The 24,132-nt window shown below is 33.9% G+C and overlaps 1 protein-coding gene across 3 annotated transcripts in view; it reads left to right on the top strand.

Moving 5' to 3' along the window:
• CCDC178 (coiled-coil domain containing 178) overlaps positions 1-24,132 on the top strand; it is a 542,262-nt gene that overhangs the window by 73,120 nt on the left and 445,010 nt on the right. For all 3 annotated transcript variants that reach the window (XM_011974390.1, XM_011974388.1, XM_011974389.1), the window contains exons 6-7: positions 10,189-10,328; positions 23,873-23,895. In XM_011974390.1, the coding sequence (XP_011829780.1) occupies positions 10,189-10,328; positions 23,873-23,895 (163 nt within the window). The remainder of the gene's footprint in view (positions 1-10,188; positions 10,329-23,872; positions 23,896-24,132) is intronic.

Here is a 24,132-nt window from a genome sequence, read left to right as displayed (position 1 = left end):
TTTGTGACCTATTCCCTGTTCATACACCCCATCCCCATTTGAAATCCTTAATAAAAACCTGCTGGTTTTGCAGCTTAGGTGGGCATCACGGTCCTACCAATATGTGATGTCACCCCCAGAGGCCCAGCTGTAAAACTCTTCTCTTTGTACTCTTTCTCTTTCTCAGCCGGCCGACACTTATGGAAAATAGAAAGAACCTATGTTGAAATATTGGGGGTGTGTTCCCCCGATACCCATGGAACATACTCCAAGATTGAACACATGCTCAGCCATTAAGCAAGTCTTGATAAATTTTTAAAAATCAAAATTATATGAACCATACTCTCAGGCCACAGTAGAATAATACTAGAAATAGAGTCTGGGTGGATTGCTTGAGTCCAGGAGTTTGAAACCAGCCTGGGCAACATGGTGAAACCCTATCTCTACAAAAGATACAAAAAATTAGCTGTGCATGGTGTCACATGCATATATTCCCAGCTAATTGGGAGGCTGAGGTGGGAGAATCACTTGAGTCCCGGAGGTCAAGGCCGCAGTAAGTTGTGATCATGCCACTGTACTCCAGCCTGGGCAACAGAGCAAGACTCTGTCTCAAATAATGTAAAAATAATAAAAATAGAAATCAATACCAAGATCTCTCAAAACCACACAATTACATAAAAATTAAACAAATTGCTCCTGAATGACTTTTGGGTAAACAGTGAAATTAAGGCAAAAATAAAAAAGTTATCTGAAAATAAATGAAAACACAACATACCCAAATCTCTGGGATGCAGCAAAAGCAGCATTAAGAGGAAACTTTGTAGTGCAAAATGCCCACCACAAAAGTTAGAAAGATCTCAAATTAACAATCTAACATTACACCTAGGGGAACTGGAAAAACAAGAACAAACGACTCCAAAATTAGCAGAAGAAAAGCAGAAGAAAAGAAATAACTAAAATTGAACAGCAGTGAATGAAATTGAGATCCAAAAATCTACCCAAAGAATCAATTAAACCATAAGTTGGTTTTTTGAAAGGATAAACAAGATTGATAGACCACTAGCTAAATTAACAAAGAAAAAAGAGATATGACACAAATAAGCACAATCAAGAACAACAAAGGTGAAATTACAACTGATGCCACAGAAATACAAAAGATCCTCAGAGACTATTGTGAACATCTCTAGTCACACAAACTAAAAAAGCTGGAGGAAATGAATAAATTCCTAGAAACACATAGTCTCACCAGATTGAATCAGGAGTAAGTTGAAACTCTGAACAGATCAATATTGAGTTCTGAAATTAAATTGGTAGTAATAAGCCTACCAACCACCAAAAGCCCCAGACCAAGTTGATTCAAAGCTAAATTCCACCAGCCATATAAAGAAAGGCTGGCACCAATCCTACTGAAACGATTACATAATATCAAAGTGGACTCCTCCCAAACTAATTCTACAAAGCCAACATCACCCTGGTACCAAAACCTTGCAAAGACACAATGAAAAAAGAAAACAACAGGCTGATATCCTTGATGAACATAAATACTAAAATCCTCAACAAAATACTAGCAAACTGAATTCAGCAGCACATCAAAAAGTTACTTCACCATGATCAAGTAAGGCTTTATTCCTGGGATGCAGGTTTGGTTCAACATACGCAAATCAGTAAAGTAATTCACCTTATAAATTGAATTAAAAACAAAAGCATTATGATCATCTCAATAGATGTGGGAAAAGCTTTTGATAAAATCCAACATCACTTTATGATAAAAATGTTCAAGAAACTAGGCATAAAAGGAATATACCTCAAAATGATAAGAGCCATCTATGACAGACCCACAGCCAGCATCAGACCGAATGAGCCAAAGCTGGAAGCATTCCTCTTTAGAACTGGAAGAAGATGAGCATGCCCATTCTGACTACTCCTATTCAACATAGTATTGGAAGTCCTTGCCATAGTAATCAGGTGAGAAAAAGAAATAAAAGGCATCCAAACAGGAAGACATCAAAAAGAGGTCATTGTTCCTTTGCTGACAATATGATTGTATACCTAGAAAACCCTAAAGACTCTACCAAAAGGCTTCTAGAACTCATAAGTGGTAAAGTTTCACAGTACAAAATTAATGTACAAAATTCAGCAGCAATTCTATATGTATTTCCAAGTCACAAGATAACAAAATATCTAAGAATGCCTCTAACCAGGAGGTGAAAGAGCTCTACAAGAAGAACTACAAAACACTGCTGAAAGAAATCATAGATGACACAAATAAATGGAAAAATATTCCATGTTCCTGGATTGAAAGAATCAATGTCAATTAAATGGCCATATGGCTCAAAGCAATCTACATATTCAATGCTATTTCTATAAAGTTACCAATGTAATTTTTTACAGAACTAGAAAAAACTATTTTAAAATTCATACAGAACCAAAACATAACTGAAACAGTCTAAGCAATTCTAACCAAAAAGAACAAAGCTGGAGTCATCATTGTACCTGTCTTTATACTACATGGCTACAGTAACTAAAACAGCATGGTGCTGTTTTAGTGTGGATCTATATATCCACAAAAAATGGATATATAGATCAATAGAACAGAATGGAGAACCTAAAAGTAAAACCTCACACCTGCATCCATCTCATTTTTGTCAAAGTCGACAAACATAAGCAATGGGGAAAGGATTCCCTGTTCAATAAATGGTGCTGAGATAGCTAGCTAGGCATACGCAGAAGATTGAAATTGGACTCCTCCCTTTCACCATATACAAAAATTGACTTAAAATAGACTAAAGATTTAAATGTAAGACTTCAAACTATAAGAATCCTAAAAGAGAACCTAGGAAACACCATTCTGGATATCAGTCTTGGGAGAGAATTAATGACTAAGTCCTGAAAAGCAATTACAACAAAACAAAACATTGACAAGTGGGATTTAATGAAACTAAAAGCCTTTTGGACAGCGAAAGAAACTATCAACAGAGTAGTAAACAGACAACCTACAGAATGGGAGAAAATATTCACAAACTATGCATCTGACAAAAGCCTAATATCCAGAATCTATAAGGAACTTAAGACATGTTACAAGCATGAAACAACCCCATTAAAACGTGGACAAAAGACATAAACACTTTTCAAAAGAAAACGTACACATGGCCAACAAGCATGTGAAAAAATGTTCAACATCACTAATCATTAGAGAAATGCAAATGAAAACCACAGTGAGATAGTATCTCATAGCAGTCAGAATGGCTATTACTAAAAAGCCAAAAACAACAGATGCTGTCAACTCTGCAGAGGAAAGAAAATTGTTACACACTGTTGGTGGGAATGTAAATTAGTTCAGCCACAATGGAAAGGAGTTTGGAGATTTGTCAAATAACTAAAAGCTGAACTAGCATTCAACCCAGCAATCCTGTTACTGGATATATATCCAAAAGAAAATAAATCATTCTACCAAAAAGACAATGCATTCATTTGTTCATCACAGCATTATTCGCAATAGCAAAGACATAGAATCAATCTAGGTGTCCATCAATGGTGGACTGGATAAAGAAAACGTGGTACATATATACCATGAAATACTATACTGTCATAAAAAAGAATGAAATCAAGTTCTTTGCAGCAACATGGATGCAACTGGAAGCCATTATCCTAAGTGAATTAGCACAGGAACAGAAAACCAAATACTTCATGTTCTCACTTATAAGTGGGATCTAAACAATGGGTACTCATGGACATAAAGATGGTACCAATAGACAGTGGGAATTACTGTAGGGAGGAGAGAGGGAGGGGGCCAAAGGTTAAAAAACTAACCGTTATGTACTGTGCTCAATATCTGGGTGGCAGAAGCAATCATATCCCAAACTTCAGCATCACACAATATAGCCATGTAACAAACTTGCATATGCATTCCCTGAATCTAAAATAAAGGTAGAAATTATAAAAAAATAAAAAAAGAATCCAAATAGATTGGGGACAGAGGGAAGGCTAATCAAAAGTTTTATTTTGGAACATCTTTACTTTCTTATTCTGTTAGAATAGGTAGCCTCTCAGGTATGAGCAGGGCAAAAGAGGACTCTCCCCTCCTGTCCACTCCCCTCCCCCCACTCCTCCCTCAACACACCAGGAGTTTTGGGTGACTGTCAGGTGATGGTCAAGCAGTTGTTAACTATTAATCTAAAGTAATAACTGCTCACAGCCAGTGCCAGAGAAAGGCAGTTCCCTAACAAAAAACACCTTAAACTCATCAGCAGCTTCCCGATAAAATCTCAGGAGTGGGGAGAAGTAATGCAGTATCTTGGAAGTATGCCAACATATAAAATCCAAGTCCATAAGTCAAGCTGCGCACTTGGTTTCTCAAGTCACCCGCTTGGCCTTCATCCAGATTGTACTTTTCTTCTTTCCTTTTCTTCCTTTCCTTACTGTCCTAAAGCTTTTTAATAAAACTTTCACTCCTGTTCTGAAACTTGCCTTGGTCTGTCCTTCTGCCTTATTCTTCTCAGTCGAATTATTTTGTCTGAGGAGGCAAGAACTGAAGTTGCTGCAGACCAGTATAGATTTGCCATCAGTAACTTGGATACCTTCCACTAATAACAGTTCTTTTACTTTTCAAGTGATTTCTGAGGATCCTCTGTAGAAGGCATCATTTTCACTGCTTGTACTGTATCAGATACCTTCCATCTTGGAGCTCCCCTGGATGCCTCCTTTATCCCTTCCAGCTCTATGTCTATTCATACAAATGTGTCCCTTTTCTTCTGTGCCTTTCTGCTTTGGCATTTTAGTTTACTGTTGTGACTGTATTTCCTTGTTTGTGGTATACCAGCTTCTCAATGGGTACATTTTAGTTTTCTCTATCATGCTTCTCCCATTCTGCATAGGATTCTGCAGGTCCAGACCTCCCTTCCTTACTCTCAATGCCAGGATGGGAGTCTAGGAAGGACAGATATGGGAAATTTGTACATTTGACAAGGAGCTCAGGACAAGGTTAAGTCTAAAGTTGTTTAGTTGAGAGTTAAGCACTTAAAGGAGATGATTAAAGGAGAAAGTGTAGAGGAAAAGATTATTTCTTATCAAATAGTCATGTTTAAGTAATATGAGAATAAATAGGTGAAGAAGCAGCTAGAGAAAGTTATTAAAAGAACATTTCAAGGAAGGGCTGTCTACAATGTTTTGTAGTATAAAAAGTTAAAGTAGGAGAACGATACAAGATTATTGAGCTCTGTCACTAGGATATGCTTAGATGTCTTTTTCATAAAGCAGATGTATGGTGGTACAATTTAAATGCAATAAAATCCACTCATTTACAGTGTACAAGTGAATGACTTTTGACAAACATACACATCCATTTAAACACCACCTCAAACACTGTATAGAAATTTCCATATTTCCAGAAAGTTCATTCATGCTCCCTCTATAGACAAGATTACTTTCACTCACTCCCACAACTCCAGTATGATTTTAGTTTTACCATTCTAACATTTCAAATACATGAAATTATGCCACTTCTTTGTGTCCAACTTTTTCAGACTCAGGAAAATGTCTCTAATGTTGATCCGTGCTGTTGCATATATCAGTAGCTTGTTCATTTTTATTGATCAATAATATTGCACAATTTATTTAGCCTTTAATGGAAATTTGAGATTTTTTTCAATTTTTGACTATTATCAAGAAAGCTATTATGAACATTCACCTACAATTCTTTTTGTGGACATATTTTTATTTGTCATGGGAAAATATAAAGAAGAGGAATGCTGAGTCCTATGGTAACTTTAACTTTTATAAGAAATTGTCAAATTGTTTTCCAAAGTGTTTAAACAATTTTACATTTCCACTAGCAATGTATCAATTCCAGTTGTTCTATATCCTCTCTGATACAGGGCATTGCCAACCTTTATAATTTTAGGCATTATAGTGTGTGTGAAATTGTATTGAACTGTTAGTTAAATTTGCGTTTTCTTGATGACTAACAATGTTAAGCATGTTTCCACATTGTATTAGTCATTTGTATATTGTCTTTTGTGAAGAGTCCAAGCCTTATGCCTATTTTCTGAATATTAAGTTGTGAATTTTCTCTGCACATTCTGGGTAGAAGTTATTGGTCAGGGATTCTATGCCATATGTCAGAGGGGCCTCTCACATGTGTTTCTGAGGCTCCTTTCTGCATTGCTCTCTCTTCTTGAGTTCCTGCCTTCTTCCAGATGCTTCCACTGTCCATGAAACTCATATTTGCTTTTCAACTCAGCGGGATTACTGTGCTCTCTTTTGCTCCCAGATCTCTTTATTGTAGTTGGGAAATTGTCCCTTGGCAGAGAGCTTGGTGATTGTGGGACTCCACTTTATCAGTTTCCCTTTTCTTAGAAATAAAAACCTTGAACTGTCCATTTTTCGATGTCCAAAATCAGTTGTCTCATATTTTGAAATCCAGATTTAGAGTTGCTTATAACTGGAGAACTAATTCCATATCAATTACTCCTTCATGGATGGCAGTTGATATACTGCTTAATGGGATGTAAGAATGAAGTTTTCATGAATAGAACAAAAATCGGATTATAGCCAGGTAAAAAATTTAAAAAATTATAGAGGATTTGTTTATTCATTTATTCGATAATCATTTAAGGCACTTAATATAGTTGTTCTCTAGAAAGAATGGAAAATTTCATGGGGAAGATAGATAGGAAAACATAAATGTAGTAACAGCAGAATGCAATGTGATCCATTCTTATAGAGAGAAATAAAAAGTGGTGTAGGTGCACTCACATGTCTGAAAGAGTTGAGTATTCCTTACAGGCAAGGAACCATGTAAGATGGATCTTAATATTTGTATATCAATTGTAATTTGAAGAAGAGATCAGATGAGGATATTGCGGCTGCCAGTATAAACAGTTCATTCAAAAAATTGCTGGTCAAAGCAAAATTTGATATAGAATAATAGCTTTAGGAAGTGGTCAGGCAAGGTAGTGGGGAGACCTGAGTCCACAAGGCAAGTAAAAAAATTGTATTGAAGTTGCAGATTTTGAAGAGAAGAAATTGGCAGTAAGTGAACACCGATCAGGGGCATTGCATATTGACTAAGGTTAGAGTAGAAGCAGTTTTTAGCCACTTCCGACTCTGAGAGTCCATGTGTATTATTCTAGATATTTAGTGATAAATGTATCCAACAGTGTAAGGTCCAATGAAAATGTAATAACTCTAATGTCAGTGAAAGGTGATTTTATTTTTGTCATGTGTAACAAAAGCTAAAGAGATCTTTGTTTTCCATAAAAGATGAAAGATGCTTTATGTTCATCATGAAAGAGTCTTTGCATAGAGGACAAATTATTTTTAACCTCAAGAGCACTGACTTATGTTACATTTTGGAAAGAAAACCAAGATGTTAAAAGGGATAATAATGTGAAAAGGAAATATGTGTTCACCAGAGTTTTTCCTAAGTGTTCTGAGTTGAGATAAAGGGATGATAGAATAATTGGGGTAACATACATAAAGGAAGCACATATAAAAAGCAGAAGAAAAGGAAGGACTCTTGTGATAACATGTTAAATTATTGGAGCTGGGTGAATAAATTATATAAGAATCAAATTCATTGAGTAGTAAGAGTTGACAGTTTATAAACATAGTCTTTCTATTTCATTTGCCCACACAAACAGCTAGTTGATATTTTTTCTCAAATGGAAGTTTCCTGTTGCACAGTCTCAGCAAACCTCAACTCTGGCTTGGAGCCAGGAGGATCTTGTCTTTTATGCATTAATTCTGGGCAAGGAAGTTGCAGTCAGGGGCATGTTTAGAGAGGATGAAGTCTTGCCTGAACTTAATTCTTTATATACTCATACTGACCATTGTGCACAGGCTTCACAAGGAAGAGCTCCCTCGATTTATGTTTGGAATTTCAGGTGAAAAATATATAACATCTTACCAATACATTAATTTATTAAGAATTCTGAGACCTAAAGACTGAATAGTTTTAGCTAAAGATGTACAGCTAGTTATCAATTCAGTCAAGAAAATGCAGACATCTAGTTCAGCTGTCTTTTGATTATATCATGCTGTCACCCTAAACTGGGTAAAATTCTTAAAAATTCAAAGTTTTAACTTATGCCATACTTTCAGTGGAATAAAAAGAATGACATGAACTACTGAATTTTGGTTCAATCTTGTGCCACTTAGGATGTCATGTCTTTTACAGATTTTAGTGCAAATTTAAGTTCATAGTACATCATTCCCATTACTTTACCATATGTTACATATTCAACCTAAACCATAGGAGTGCTATGGAAATTAATTAGTATTCACAAAATAGGTTGAGAGTGGCACAGTTAGGAAAAATATAAAAGGAATCATTACTATTCTTGTTTTCTCCACATTTATTGAAGCAAAACAAATGTTTTAACTGTAACAGTGACAGCTTGTTGGTTAAATGTGTATCAAAACCTTCTTATTTCTAAAGGGAAGGCCAACATGCCCTTATCAAGATATTTGGATAGGAGATCAATATGTAATTTTTACTAGCTTGTTGTTTTGGTCTTTTGACTATTACAGAGAGATAGATACATAGATAGATAGATAGACAGACAGATAGATAGATAGATAGATAGATAGATAGATAGATAGATAGATAGATAGACATGTTTATGAACTAAAGAGGAAAGATGGAATGTAACACAAAAAAAATCATTATAGCAAGTATATGTGTTCAGAGTATGGTCAAAGCAAACTAAAAGACATAGGATACCAGCACTGATATTATGAAGGAACATTCAAAATTTAAAAACAAGCAAAACATTTAGGATGCCCTGAAATATATTTTTAGTACTGTTTCTCTTTATTTTGCCGTACTTTTAAAATATAAAAACAGCCTTCACAGCTTATACTCCATAGCCAGGGAGATTTAGTTCAAGTCTCAGTTCTCCTACCTACCTGTTCCATAGACTTAGACAAGTTATATAATTTATCTAAGCCTTGATTTCCTCATCTGTGAAATCAAAATAATAATCCCATTTTATAAGATTGTTGTGGGATTAAAAAATGTGGCATCAAAAATTTTTAGCTTAGCTTTATGTCTGGCACATATTTTTAGTGCCATAAAAAGGTCACTGTTATATACACACACACACACACACACACACACACACACACGAGAGAGAGTTGAACATTATAGAATAGACTGAACAGTTTTATTTATAAATGAAACATGCCATTTTTACAAGAGGTTGTGTTTCTAGAGGAAGATATTATAAGGCTTCATTTAAAAGACATTTAAAAGATTGCAGTTTAAATGAAGATACCAAATATATTTACCATCTCTGTGGGTTGGCATTGAAACAAAACACAACAGGATTATTTCTCTGTTCCCTCAAGGTCAATTGAAATGAGGACATCACACTGTTCTCATTGAGGCGCTGAGCATGTTTTGCGTCTCCAAATTTAAGATCAGTGATTGCAACTATAATCCAGCCAAATAGAGTCCTTAGAGTCAAAAGGACTGCAAGTAAGCACTTTGGTGGAGTTTCATGGACAACTTTGCTGTGCTTCTGCAACCTTCAGTCGATTTGGGACATGCCAGGATTAGAATCACTGAGGCACATCGGACTGAGTAGATTTTATGATGAGTACAGCTTGAATACTATAGTGAGAACATCAATCACTCTTCGCATGAGACTCCAATTTTCAGAAATGGAAGGTAGAAAATGAGGTTATTATGAGGATGAAGGAGACCTGCTTTTATTTTTTTCAGCAACAGAAACTCATGCTGGATTTAAGGAAGAACTTCAATGCTTGAGTAGTTGGATATTATTTACATTGGAAGAGGGCATCTCTTTGAAGGGAATATTTAAAATATATTTCAAAGTTATTTTTAAGGGATTCAGAATCTGTTTAGTAACCCATGGGTCAACTGATTTTTCTGCCTTCTTTTTCTTCATTTTTTTCCAATGTTTAGTTCATGATGCTATGTTTTTTAACTTTGCTTGAAGTTTTATTTTAGCTTCTCGGGTTCATTTTTATTTGTTACAGAATTAGATCATAAATGATTATTTTATTTTAGCTTGTATATTTTTTGAAGATTTGTTCTATAATTTTCTGACAGATTTATCAACCTATTAAGGAAACTTTAAGAGTATTAGCACTAATAAAGCAGAATATTTTTTGCTTATTCTGAACATCAAGGTTTACTACTTTGTATAGAATGAGTAATGAGCTTCTTCCGTTTGTTCTCTTTAGGGGTGAATAAAGGCATTTACTTTAGCTACCCATGCCGACGTCACAGCTGTGCTGTAGTAAACATCCCAGCACCTTGTGTCAACAAAATGATTTCACACATCCAAGATGTGGAGTCCAAAATACAGGAGCATTTGAAAAGGGTAAGAGACTAATTTAAAATGCTGATATTTTGGTAAGCTTTATAGACACACTAAGGGTTGGTTACTTAAAGAACCCAGAAAACTCTTTGGACTTTTAAAATGATAATTGGAATGCTTTTTAAGAATCTTTGCTCAGTTGCATAATTTACTAGTCTAGACATGTTTTTGATAGTCTCACTCCAGAAGGGTGAAACGACCTTATTAAATCGATGTTTTTTTCCCTACCTGTTTGTTCTTTATCCAGAGGCAATCATGCTAAGTAGTAATTTCCATAAGCCAACTTGACTAGTAAATTAAGTAGTATTTACATACTTTTTGGGACACTAAACTGATTAGATGATTAAATTGGTGTATAAAAGGACAGTGTGCCCTTTTTAATGAGTTGTTTTATTCTAAAGAAATGCTTAATAGTTCTATTGAAAAGGAACATAATGATTCTATGTCTTTTTAACCTGTTAAAAGTTTGCCTTTATTATTCTGAAGGGAGTTCAATCTTGAAAGGCAATTATTTTCAAAGGATGATTTAAGAATGACAAAAATTACCACTTCTCAGACCTTTTTTTAAGGTTATATTTCTGAACAACTAATGCAGAATTAGACTGCTCATATGGGGTATCAATTTTCCAGAGACCTGTGCTATTTTTTTTTTCTTTCCACTGTTACTAGATCTGGCTCAGCAAACATTCTGATGGGCCACTCACAATTCTCAGTCCAGGATGTCACCTCTTTTGTTAGAGATCATTAGAGTACAGTCTTCAAGATTGCAGGCTTTAGAGTGACCTTAGATGGGAATGAAGAGATAATGATATTATGTTAGAACAAGTACCAGCAAATGATATGCACTCAATATATATTTGTCATTGTTACTTCTGTATTTTTTATATCATTCTATATCAGCATTGTTACCTTTGTTGTTTCTATATTTCTCCAAATCAGATTACCCCTTCAGGAATGCTTTATGGGTTACAGGACTGATGGTGTCCTGGGCTTTGAAGACTATGGCAAGGAAATAAAGAGAATAAATGAATACTTATTGCTATGATATGCTGTACACTTCCTATGAGTTTTAATTAACAATTACCCATGTTGTTAAAAATGATAAAAATCATAGGTATTTTAATAAATAATTATAACAACTACCATTTATTAAAGGGGTATAATGGTATTTTAATAAATAATTAAAACAGGTATTTTAATAAATAATTATAACAGCTACCATTGATTAAAAACCTAATGTAAGTCAGACATTATGTTTTTTTACTACATCATTGCTCTTAGACCTTACAAAACTACTATTGAATGGTTGTTATACCTAATTGATAGATAGGGAAATAGTAATTTAAAACAGCTCAGTGACTTGTTCAAGGTCACAAGGCAGAATTGGGATTCAAACACCCTCTGTCTGTTTTCAAAGCCCATATTCTTTCCTGAATCCCACTTAGTGCTCTGAAGAGTTGATAAACTGTTAGACACTATGGATAATAGACCAGGTAAAATATTACCTTAGATAAAATAGTTTACAAAATAAGCCAAGATATTTTACATCTTGTCTTTTAAAAAGCTGAAAAAAGAACTATTCTCATGTAAATACATTGAAAAACCTCAAAAAAAGAGAAGCACCAGGGCTGACTTCTTTAGTATTGTCTTCTGGAGCCTAGATTAGTGCCAGATAAATAGTAGGCGCTCAATAACTGTCTGTTGAATAAAAAAGTAAATGAAGAGCTGAAACAGAACCTTTCTTTTCTGCATACATCTGAGGCATCTATCCACTCCATATATGAGGGTGATTTATGTACCTAACATCTCCTATTTTCTAGGCATTTAATAAATATCTAATTTTTTTTTTTTTTTGCCCTTTATAGAAATTCTCCTGTACAGGTGAGAATTCTAGGGCATAGAAAAGTCAAATACCTTATATGTACACATCACACAGGTAGTGAGCACTAGAGTTGGAATTTGTACTTAGCTCCGTCTGACTCCAAAGTCCATTTAGCCTCTGTTTTATATCCTTGGAGAGATCTTAATTCTCATTTCAGAGAATATTGGTTGGTATTTTGAGAAGAAACACACAAAATAACAATGCTAGATAAATACACTTCTAGACAAAAATTTCAATAATGATAATTTGTTTATAAGTAAATAAATACAAGTTTTATCTGAAAGGAGATTCATTGCGAAATAAATGCTAATGACAAACTTTTGTTAATATTCAAGGTTATTTTGTAGATTTTCTATTTTCTATATTTAAAAATTATTGTGTTTGGTTTTATTATTGACTGTGCAGTTAGATTTGCTAGTGTTGAACTGGTAAATAGAATGTAAGTAATATGTTTGGTGCAATGATGAGGACTATCCATTAGATATTTAGTTCAAATCTATGCAGTATTTGAACTAATATTTTAAGAATGAACTGGTGGCCAGCTATCTTTTTGAAAGATGAAAAATTTTTTTCTGATAAAAATTTTTTATCACAATAAGAAAAAAAATCTTCCCATTATCACATGGAAAAAGTGATAATATTAGCAAAAAGCAATAATATTACCAAAAAATGTTGGTAATATTAGACAACCTTACATTGACATTGGAACTTAAATTTCCTCAAAAATAAAATTAAGCAGGCACAACTGGATAGAACTCTTTAAAAGATAGCTTCTGATTTTTTGAAATCAAAGCTAATAGCATGTATTATTTCCAAATAAGTAAAGGTCATAATTCAGAATTAGTTAACCTAAGCATAATTCCTCATGTCACATAAAGTGAGTTATGTGTGTAAGAAATAATTAAAATGGTAATCATCCGTCTGTTCTCTATGTTCATGAGTTCAATTGTTTTGATTTTTAGATCCCACAAGAAAGTGAGAACATGTGATGCTTGTCTGTCTGTGCCTGCTTATTTCACATTGCATGCCTGGATCAAAACATCACATTTTCCCCATAAATATATACACCTACTATGTACCCACAAAAATTACAAATAGAGAAAATTTTTAAATATTTAAAATGAATAATTACCTGCAGAAAATACCAAATATGAATGTGTGCTGTGTGCAATTTTCCTCCAGAATGCCTGAGGGAAATGCAGAAAAGGGACATTTCTTCTCAACGTTTTTGCCACTTAACATTTTACCCAGTAAAGTTGTCAACTGACTGTAAAAAAAATGAGAGGAAGTGGGACATTTTCCTGTCTATAAATGTATCTGTATATACATCTTTGTGAATACATATTCATTCATTACCTACAGTCCCAGGCCTGTCTGGTAACATATCTGGTGCTAGACCACCCTTTCACCAGTTTCCAGGGGTTAGGCAGTGGCCAAAGCAAGGCAGAGGAACAATGCTTGGTCATTACCAGCTGGAGGCTTCACCCCAGTTACATATAATATGTTGTCATCTGTGATTATGGTAATGGTTATACAACTCTGCCATTACATTAAAAACTGTGGATTTGTGTACATTCATGAACTCTAAGCTACGTAAATTATCTCAATAAAGCTGTTATTATATCTGTGTATATACATCTCTATAATGAATTGCACAAAATTCTTTTTTTGAGTTGTAGATCATCTGAATTCCTTTGGATTTTAATGTTAGAGGTCAAAGCAGGCAACTGGCTTAATTATCTCTCTAAATTACCCAAATCTCATGTCTTATGACTCTAATTGTTAGAAAAGTTTGGTGCAATGATGAGGAAGGACAGGCTGGCCAATGAAGGGCCTAGCAACAAGCAAAAGAGAAAGGGGTATTTGCCAAGTGTACGTTTACTTAAACCCCTCTTGCTGAGGTCTCACTATGTTAGCCATGCCGGTCTTGAACTGCTGGCCTCAAACAATCCTCCCTCCTCAGCCTCCCAAAAAGTTAGGATTACAGGCATGAGCCACCACGTCAGGCCCATTAGATAAAATTCTATAAGTAATTATAAAGGTTACATCTACCCTGGGTATAACATACATTAAATGAGTGACAGATCGGTCTTTTACAATTTTCTGTCCACAGTGATTTCTAGTGTAGTCAGAACACTCTGACGCCTGTGGTTAGCAGCAGTGCATCTGCCACGGACTTTTCTATCCACTCCAGTTTAATTGCAATTTGAATCTCCAAAGAAAAACTCCTCAGAGTGGAGTTACTATGAAAATTTTCCCTATATTTTATTTTTGCAAAGAATCTGGAAACATCACACAATGATAAAAATAATCACCTGAATATCTTCTCACACAAATAAAAGATTATGTTTTATTTTTTCCTCTACCTTATTCTCTTAGACTGTCTAGGCTGTAAATAGTTTTATTTAATTTAGAGTAAGCTCTACAGAATTAAAATTTTCCTCTTCATTTAATCAATATCAGTCATTAGGATGCTACTGTAATTTAAAAGAACAACACAGAGAGAAAGTATTTAAAAAGCATTCTTTAAAATGTTAACAATATATTGTACAAAATTAATAACATCAACAATGATAATAAAGCTAATATTTATAAAATGTTTACCAAATATAGACTTATTAGACAATATGCATAATTTCATTGAATTCTTACTAAAACCTTATGAGATAGAAACTGCCATTATTTCCAGTTGCAGATGAGGAAAATGATTTCAGAGGCTGATTTCCCCCAAGATCTAATGTCAGTGGCAGAGTCAGCATCCAGACCAGGTGTATCTGAGCTCTAAGCACACCTGGTTCAGCACTGTGCCATGACATCGTGTTCTTGACAGTGTGTCAGCTATTAAGACCAAAGACATGAATGTTAAAATGTTTGTCATTCTCACTGGAAAACTTGGCTCTATTTATACCACTTCATATCTATTTTTTAACTCTGAAACATAACATTTAACACCTGACTCTTTACTAAGTTTCTTATACTTTGAGTTCTCTCATTCTATTAGTTCTATTGTATTTAACTTGAAACTTACGAGCACTTCAAACGCTGATATATCTACTTTCCTATTCTGTGGTTCCTATTTTCCTTTAGTTTCTTGCCTAATCAATTCATCTCTCTAAACATTCATCAATAGGTGTATTTGGTCCTTTACTTTTTATCCTGTCATCCTTGTAGTCTGACAAAATGCCAACCCCAAATGTCTCTGATGATCTGCCATCCCCACTCCCACCCGTGGTCTGCTGAATGGTACTGGAGAACATTACACAAAATTTGAGATATTATGTAACCGTAGTCCCCAACCTCAATTGTATATCATACAGTGCTCTGAAATTATTGTTTGTCAACTGAAATTTTTCTAGTAGTCTGTGGTGGCTACTCCAGTCTTTCTTTGTTCAAACCTCTAAATCTTCTACCTCACAGCTCATTTATTTATTTCTTTGCAAAAAAAAAAAAAAAAAAAGAGCTACAACAGAAATGTCTCAAACGGTTATCTCACCTCTGAACTCCACAAATATTGTTCTTTTTGTCCCCCACCCACCTAGAGCCGTTCCCCTCACTACATTGCATCTTCTACTTTTGCAAAGATCTTGCTCCATCAGTTGTGTCTTCTGTCAGCATTCTGTCTTTAAAATCTCCTTTTTTTCTTAACTCCTGTCCACATTGAAGATACTGATGTATCTCCCATTCTTAAGAACATTTTAAAATTCTATGCAGACCTTTAAATATCTCTCCTTGTCTTTCTTTCTCCATTCCACATAGCATCTGAAAGTTGCCTATATTTAGTATTTTTAATTCCACACCTCCCAATCACTCATTTATTCTTTGCAGCCTAGAATTTTTCCCCATTCTAATGAAAATACTTTGAGCAAGGTAACCATTTATCTTTTTTTCTTTTATCTTTTGGTACACACACACATACATACATATACACATGTACTCCAACATTTTGTGGCTAGAACACAAACATTTATGCAGTTACCATTCAGCCATTTGTTCTGGACTCAGCTGGGCAATTTTGCTGGTTCTTGCCTGGGGCCAATCATGTGGATATACACATCTGGTAGCACAACTGGGAATAATGATTAAAATGGTCTCACTCACATGGTTGTTGGCTGCTGGAGCATATTTCAAGAGGACAAATCTCAACAGACAAGTGCTTAACAAAGCTTTGTTTGTGTCACGTATGCTGAAGTCCCGCTGACCAAAGCAAAGCACATAGTCAATCCCACTGTTAATGCAGGAGAGTACTAGAGAAGATACGGATCCAGGAGACAAGATTATAGGGGGACAATTTAGGTAGTAATCTGTCAGTCCATTGCCACATCATTAATACTGCTCCCCAAATGCAAACTACAATGACCTTTTCTTAAAACAGTTTTATATCATTATGGTATCATGAAGATCCATAATCACATGTTCTGTGACAGATCTGATACAGATGAAGTTCCCTGTGTGCAACTTCTTTTGACCCACAGATCTATGGCCCAAAGTGACAAGTCAAATACTGCTCCTGCATACTAGTACACACAGTGAAGAAGGGATAGAATAATCACAATAAACCCCTCATTCAAAAAAGGTAAGAATGAAGACACAGGGCTTTCACTGATCCATACAATTCTGCATTTCATCACCATGTGGTATCAGGTTCCCCAAATCTAGGACCATGAATTTTTTTTTTTTTTTTTTTTGTATTAGAACCCAGTCCTGCTCATTGGGAATAATTTCCTGGTCTGTGTTTCTCACTGCCTCTTTGATTTACTCTGTGAACTCTTGGTTCCAGAGGTACTTTCATGTCTGTAGAAAATGGATCTGAGTTCCTCTCTCAAACTTCTTCCTGCTTCTTATAAGTTGAGAGCTCAGAAACTTCTTTGCATTTTAAACTGTCTCTTGGTTTTTAGTCTAAAATGCCATAATTCTAATGAAAACTTTGAGGTTTCATATGAATCTGATTTGATTTACTTTCGTGTCCCAAAAGCCCCAGCCATATTCTTTTGCTTTATTAAAACATATTTTCCTTGAATTAGGTAATTATGTTTTATGTTCCTCTACTTTATTGTTTTTTTAATAAATTATCTTTTAAAACACTTTAGACCTACAGAACAACTGAGAAAATAGCATAGGGAGTTCATGTATAAAGCATGTTCACTACTCCAGAATAAAACCCCATATCCATTAAAAATTTACTCCTAATTCTCTTTCTAACCCAAGTCTTGCAACTACTGGTCTGCTTTCTTTTGAAATAAATTTTATTTGTGTTTATTTGAGGTTTACAACATGCTGTTTTGAGATACATGTAGACAGACACATAGATAGTATAGTAGTACAATGGTTACTGTAGTGAAGCCGGCTAACATATTTCTATGTTAGTCTCATATAGTGCCTTATCCTTGTAATAAGAGCAGCAAATACCTACTTATTTAACAAAAATCCCTAATATAATACAATTGTATTAACTTTAGTCCTCATGTTTTACATTAGATCTCTAGACTTATTCATACTCCATATCTGCTGCTTTGTATTCTCTGACCTGCATCTCTGCATTTCCTCTTCCCGACTCCCACCTGTGGGAACCAGTGTTTCATTCTCTACCTGTGTATTTGAACTCCCTAAAAAAATACATTCCACATGTAAGTGAGGTCATGCAACATTTTTCTTTCTGTGTCTGCCTTATTTCCTTTCGTATAATGTCTTCCAGAGCTATTTATGTTGTGGCAAATAACAGGCTCTCCATTTTTCTAAAGCTGAATATTAGCTATATATGTATAGATGTATATATACACGTATAGCTAATATGTGTGTGTATATAGTATATATGTGTGTAGCTAATATGTGTGTGTATATATGTATATACATACATAAACATACACACACATACACACACATATATGTGTGCACGTGCACACACATAGAGACACAAGCACACCCCCTACATTTTCTTTATTCACTTTATTCTTTATTCACTTATTCATCGATGAACATTCAGGTTGTTTCCATATCTTGGCTATTGTGAATAATGCTGCAGTGAACATGGGTGTGAGGATATCTTTACGAGCTGGTGCTTTCATCTCATTTGGGTGTATACCTAAAAGATGAATTGCTGGGTCATGTGTTAGTCCTACTTTTAATTTCCTTAGGAACGTCCATACAGTTTTCTCTAATGGCTGCACCGTTGTACCTTCACACCAACAGTTGTACTAGGGTTCCCTTTTCTCCATACCCTCACCAACATTTATCTCTTGTCTTTTTTATAGTAGTCATCCTTACATGTGTGAGGTGATATCTCATAGTGGTTTTAATTTGCATTTCCTTGATGATTAGTGATGTTGAGCACCTTTTTGCATACCTGTTGGCTATGTATGCATTTTTTTAAGATAATCTCTTCATGTCCTTTGCCCACTTTTAAAACAGATTATTTGGTTTTTGCTAATGAGTTTTAAGAGTTTTTTTATACCTTTTTCATATTAACCTTATCAGATATGTGGTTTCCAATTATTTTTTCCCGGTATGTAACTGGACTTTTCTTATTTTTTTTTAGTTTGATGCAGTTCCATTTCTATATTTTTGTCTTCGAAGTCTGAGCTTTTGGTGTGATTCCCAAAAGTTGTTGTCAAGACCAGTGTCAAGGAGTTTTCCTCTATGTTCTTTTCTAGGAGTTTTATGGCTTCTGATCTTACCTTTAGGTCTTTCATCCATTTTGAATTGATTTTTGTATATTGTTTAAGATAAGATCCAATTTCATTCTGTTGGTGATAGAAATTCAGTTTTCCCTGCATCATTTATTGAAGAGACTATTCTTTCCTCATTGTGTCCTTTTGATGCCCATATCAAAAATTAGTTGTCCATTTATGTTTTAACTTATTTCTGGACTCTCTGTTCTATTCCGTTGGTCTATGTTTTTGTTTTTAATGCTAGGACTATACTGTTTTGATTATGATAGCTTTGTAATATAATTTTAAATCAGGAAGTCTGATGCTTCCAACATTACATTTTTTCCTCAGTATTGTTTTGGACTTTTGGTGTTTTTTATGGTTCCATATTAATTTTATATTCTTTTTCTATTTCTGTGAAAATAGTCATTGGAATTTTGATAGACATGGCATTAAATCTACATATTGCTTAGAGTACTATGATTATTTTAGCAATATTAATTCTTCCCATTTGTGAACACCTATTTATTCATTTATCTGCATCATGCTCAATTTCTTTCATTAATGTTTTATAGTTTTAGTGTGCAAATCTTTCAGCTACTTGATTAGACTTATTCCTAGGCATTTTATGCTATTATAAATGGGACTGTTTTCTTAATTTCTTCTTCAACTAGATCATTATTCATGTATAAAAATGCTACTAATTTTTGTACATTGATTTTGTATCTTGCAACTTTACTGAATTCATTTATTAGTTCTAACAGGTTTTTTTGTGTAGCGTTGAGGTTTTCTGCTTATAGGATCATGTCATCTGCAAATAGAGATAATTTTCCTTTTTTCATTTTCAATTTTGATAGGTAGATCTATTCTGGATATTTGGTATAAATCAAATCATACAATATGTGACCTGAATTTTTTTCACTTGACATAATGTGGGAGGTCCATCCACATTGTAGTATGTATCAGTAATTTGTTTCTTTTTATAGCTGAATAATATTCTATTGTGTACATATACTACAGCTGGTATCTGTCCATCTGTTGATAGTCATTTGGGTTGTTTCCACCTTCGTCTATAGTACATAGGGCCACTATGAACATGCATGTAGTATGTATTATATAATTATATATTACATAATATAAGGATTTGATTAAGTACCTGTTTTCAGTTCTTTTGCGTATATACCTAGGAGTGGAACCGCTGTGTCATGTGATGATTCTATATTTAACTTATTGAGAAACCATCAAATTATTTTCCATAGCCCAACTATTTTAAATTCCCACCAGCAATATAAATGGGTTCTAATTTCTTTACATCCTTACTAGCACTTGTTATTGTCCATTAAAAAAATATTTCTAACATAAGGTTAATTATTTTCTTATTTTTGCAGTGGAAAATAGAAGGTTTTGTGAATACTTTTTGTCTCAACAATATCATTTAGATATTTAAATATTTGGTAATAATTTCCAATAAAAATATAGAGCTAAATAAAGAAGGACAATGAAAATGCTAGATTTATTAAGCAAAAGTTTGTGGGCAATGTGGCTTAGAGCTGTAAGTAAATGAAGTGTTTCATTTCCCCTATAATGTAATAATTTTTTAAACTACATCCAATTGGGCAGTTTTAGCTCCCCCTCAACCTTTGTTTTCATTTGCTATTTTGATAAAATCAGAAATAAGAATTGTATGCAGTCTTGTGTTTAGTTTGATATAATTGATTATATTATATATTTTAATCAAAGCGTCTACATACCACAATTATTTATGACAAGTGAAATTCTAAGCTTAATTATAATCTGGAATTTTATTTAAAATAATAATTTAAAGTGACTTTGAGAAACTTCTAAAATTTGTCCAAATTTTTCAGATAGGCAGTTATTAATGTAAGACTTCAAATGTTTCCCTGGAGTTGTAGGCCTTCTCTGTGTTAACTGCTTCAGTATCCTGCACAAATAGTGTTTAAATGCTAGGTACCAGAAATTTTGCCTCCAAATATCAGATCAAAGACTGACTAAAATAATTTTTAAATTATTTCTTTGTTACTTCTAAACAATGTTGCTAAGGTAGTGTTTTGATATATTACCTTAAAACATTTCTTCATATGAAATTGCACTCTGCTTCAAACATTTTGAGTAATAATGTTTTATTTTTATAAAATGATTTTCTATTGAGCTATAAAGAAGACCAAACTGAGAATATTAATTATTGCTATCTTGTTGAAGACTTCAGAAGTTTTGGATAATTATATCACAATTCACTGAAGTGCCTCTTAACCAATTTTCCCCTGACTCTCTTGTGATACTTCAACTTCAAATGGCTTCTTAGAACTGCCATGTAAATCAACGTCATGTAGGTTTCTGCATTATGCAGGACTGTGAATGCCAGTTTCCAAAATCAAGGAATAACATTTTCCTGATTATTAATTAGTTTAGAATCTTATTAACATGCTCACTGAATTTTTATTCTCTTCTCTGCAAAATGCCAATTTATCTTTTGCCATTTTCTTTTGGGTTTACTTGTATTTTCTTATTGACTTGTAGGAACTTGTTACCTTTAGTAAGTTGTATGTGTTGTAAACACTTTCTCTCAGTTTGTGACGTGTCTTTTTACTTTATTAACTCTAATGTAATTAAATTTATCCCTTTACTTTTGCTTTTAAGTGATTTGTGTCTTGTTTAAGAAGAATTTCCATACCACAATCCTATGATAGTTTTACTTTATAGCTACTAAAATTTTAGTTTCTCTTAGGAGATTTGCTTAACAATGTGAAATTGATTTATTTTTGCATATGAATGGAATAGATGGCTAATTTTACTTTTTAAGGAAAATTAGTTTTTCTACATTGATTTCATTTCAAATCCAGTCATTTCTTATAAATCAGCCATACCATATCCATCATACATCAAAGTTTCATATATGATTTTACTTATTTCTGGCCCTTTCCATCCCACTGGTCAGTTTTACCTCCCTATGCCAATATCTGGTTTCACTCATTTACATGAGTCATAATATGTTTTGATATCTGATGTGGTGGTTCTTTTTACCTTTTTAGAGTTCTTTGGGTATTCTTGATACACTGCTCTTCCATATAAATTTTAGAATAAGCTTGTCATATTATATGAAAAAATCTGTTTTGATTTTAAACATAATTGCATTCATCAGTTTTTTTATTATGTATATGAGTTTAGTCTTTTTCATGATTTGATCAATGAGGTACCACATATACAACAGTGGTCTCATGAGATTACATTATTGTATTTGTACTGTACCTTGTCTATATTTTGATATGTTTAGATACACAAATACATTGTGCTATACTTGCCTACAGCATTCAGTATGGTAACACACTGTGCATGTTCGTAACCTAGGAGCAATAGGCTATACCACTGAGGTTTGTATAAATATACTCTATGATGTTTGCACAATGACAGAATTGCCTAGCAATGCATTTCTGAGAATGTATCACTGTCATTAAGTGACACATGACTGTATATGTATATATTAATGTGGATGTGTGTGTGTTTACACACACATGCATACACATATATATCATATAATTTGTTCAGATTTTGGTAGGATATGGGAACTAGAGATAAGTAATCATGTATGCCAAATAAACATCTTGAATTAGAGATAATCTATGAAACCTGTAACATTCTGGTTTTGCATTTTTGATAATTTATGACTTGTACAACCCAAGGTACTCTTAGAATATATCTGTAGAAAATAACCCCTGCCAATGACTTTATAGGCCAGAAAAGGCATAATATTATGGAAAACTAAATATGTGAACTCACGTGTAATTTTGTATTCACTACTCTTTGGTAACACATTAAAATTCAATAGATGTCATGTACTTCTGACAGTTAGGAAAGTCTTTTGGGAATAAATAGCATTTGAAGTGTCCCTTGATGAATGTGTAAGATTTAGAATCACAGAGACAAAGGTCAGAACAATTAGGTAGGGTTAAGAATAAAACAATATGAATAGATAGGAGATTTGTGTACTTCTTGGGAAACAACTGTAAACCAATAAGTTTCTGAGACAGGTCTTAATCAATTTAGAGGTTCATTTTGCCAAGGTTAAAAACCATGGTCCATGACAGCCTCAGGAGGTCCCAAGAGCATGAGCCCAAGGTGATTGGGTTGCAGCTTCATTTTATACATTTTAGGGAAGCAGAAGTTACAGGGAAAGACATAAATCAATACATGCAAGTTGTACATTGGTTAGGCCTGGAAAGGTGGGACAGCTATAAATAGGGACTTCTAGGTCATAGGTGAATTCAGGTTTCCTGATTGATAATTGGTTGAAAGATATTACTTGCCTGAATTGTTGAATTCACCATTAAAAAAAGAAAAAAAAAAGCCAAAATTCTTGTCATATTGATGAAGCCTCCAGGTAGCAGGCTTCAGAGAGAATAGATGGTGAATGTCTCATATCAGACCTTGAAAGATGTCAGGCTCACTAAAAAGGACCTCGTAAGGGCAAGAGCTTCTCCACAGAATGCAAATTTCTGCCACAAAAGACGGTTTTGCAGGACCGTTTCGGAATATGTCAAAGAAATATATTTTGGAGTGAAATACTTTGATTTCTTTCAAGGCCTGTTATCTGTCATGTGATGCTATATCAGAATCAGGTGGGAATTTGGTATATTATTGCTACAAAGAGTCTTTTTTGTTTATCTTAAGATTTCTGTTTTAATTTTAAAGCTGGTCTGTTGTGTCTAGATTACAAAGGCAGGAGGTCATAATGAGTCATGTCTAATCCCCTTTCCCATCATGTCCTTAACTAGTTTTTTAGATTTCTTTGGGGTCCCTTTGGCCAAGAGTTGGGGGGAACTACTCAGTCAGTTGGGGGGCTTAGAATTTTATTTTTGGTTTACACAACCGAGAGTATAAGTAGACAAAAATATAGTGAAGTAGAGATATGTAAAGTAGAGAATTGACAAGTTTAAGTGACGTTTATTCACTGTTTTTTAATATGTTGAAGATTTGATATTTATTGAGATCTTTTGTTTTGACAGTTTGAAACTTCTTTTGAAGAATGGTAAGAAAATTTCATGCTTTTTAAAACTATTTTATTTTTAATGTCAAAATTTCAGTCATCTGCTATAATCCAGTTTAGCTTCAAAAGGAATAGAAAATCGAATGCAAGATTTTTCACAATAGATATTACAATATATTTTTTAAAATATGAGAATTAGGACATCACTGATAATGGCAAAATAGAGATCTCCAGAGCTCCATCCCTCCACAAAAACAACTATAAAATTTGCAAAAACAT

The sequence above is a fragment of the Mandrillus leucophaeus genome, unplaced genomic scaffold, assembly GCF_000951045.1.
Source record: "Mandrillus leucophaeus isolate KB7577 unplaced genomic scaffold, Mleu.le_1.0 Scaffold145, whole genome shotgun sequence".
NCBI lineage: Eukaryota > Metazoa > Chordata > Mammalia > Primates > Cercopithecidae > Mandrillus > Mandrillus leucophaeus.
This window is presented reverse-complemented; position numbering and strand designations above follow the sequence as displayed.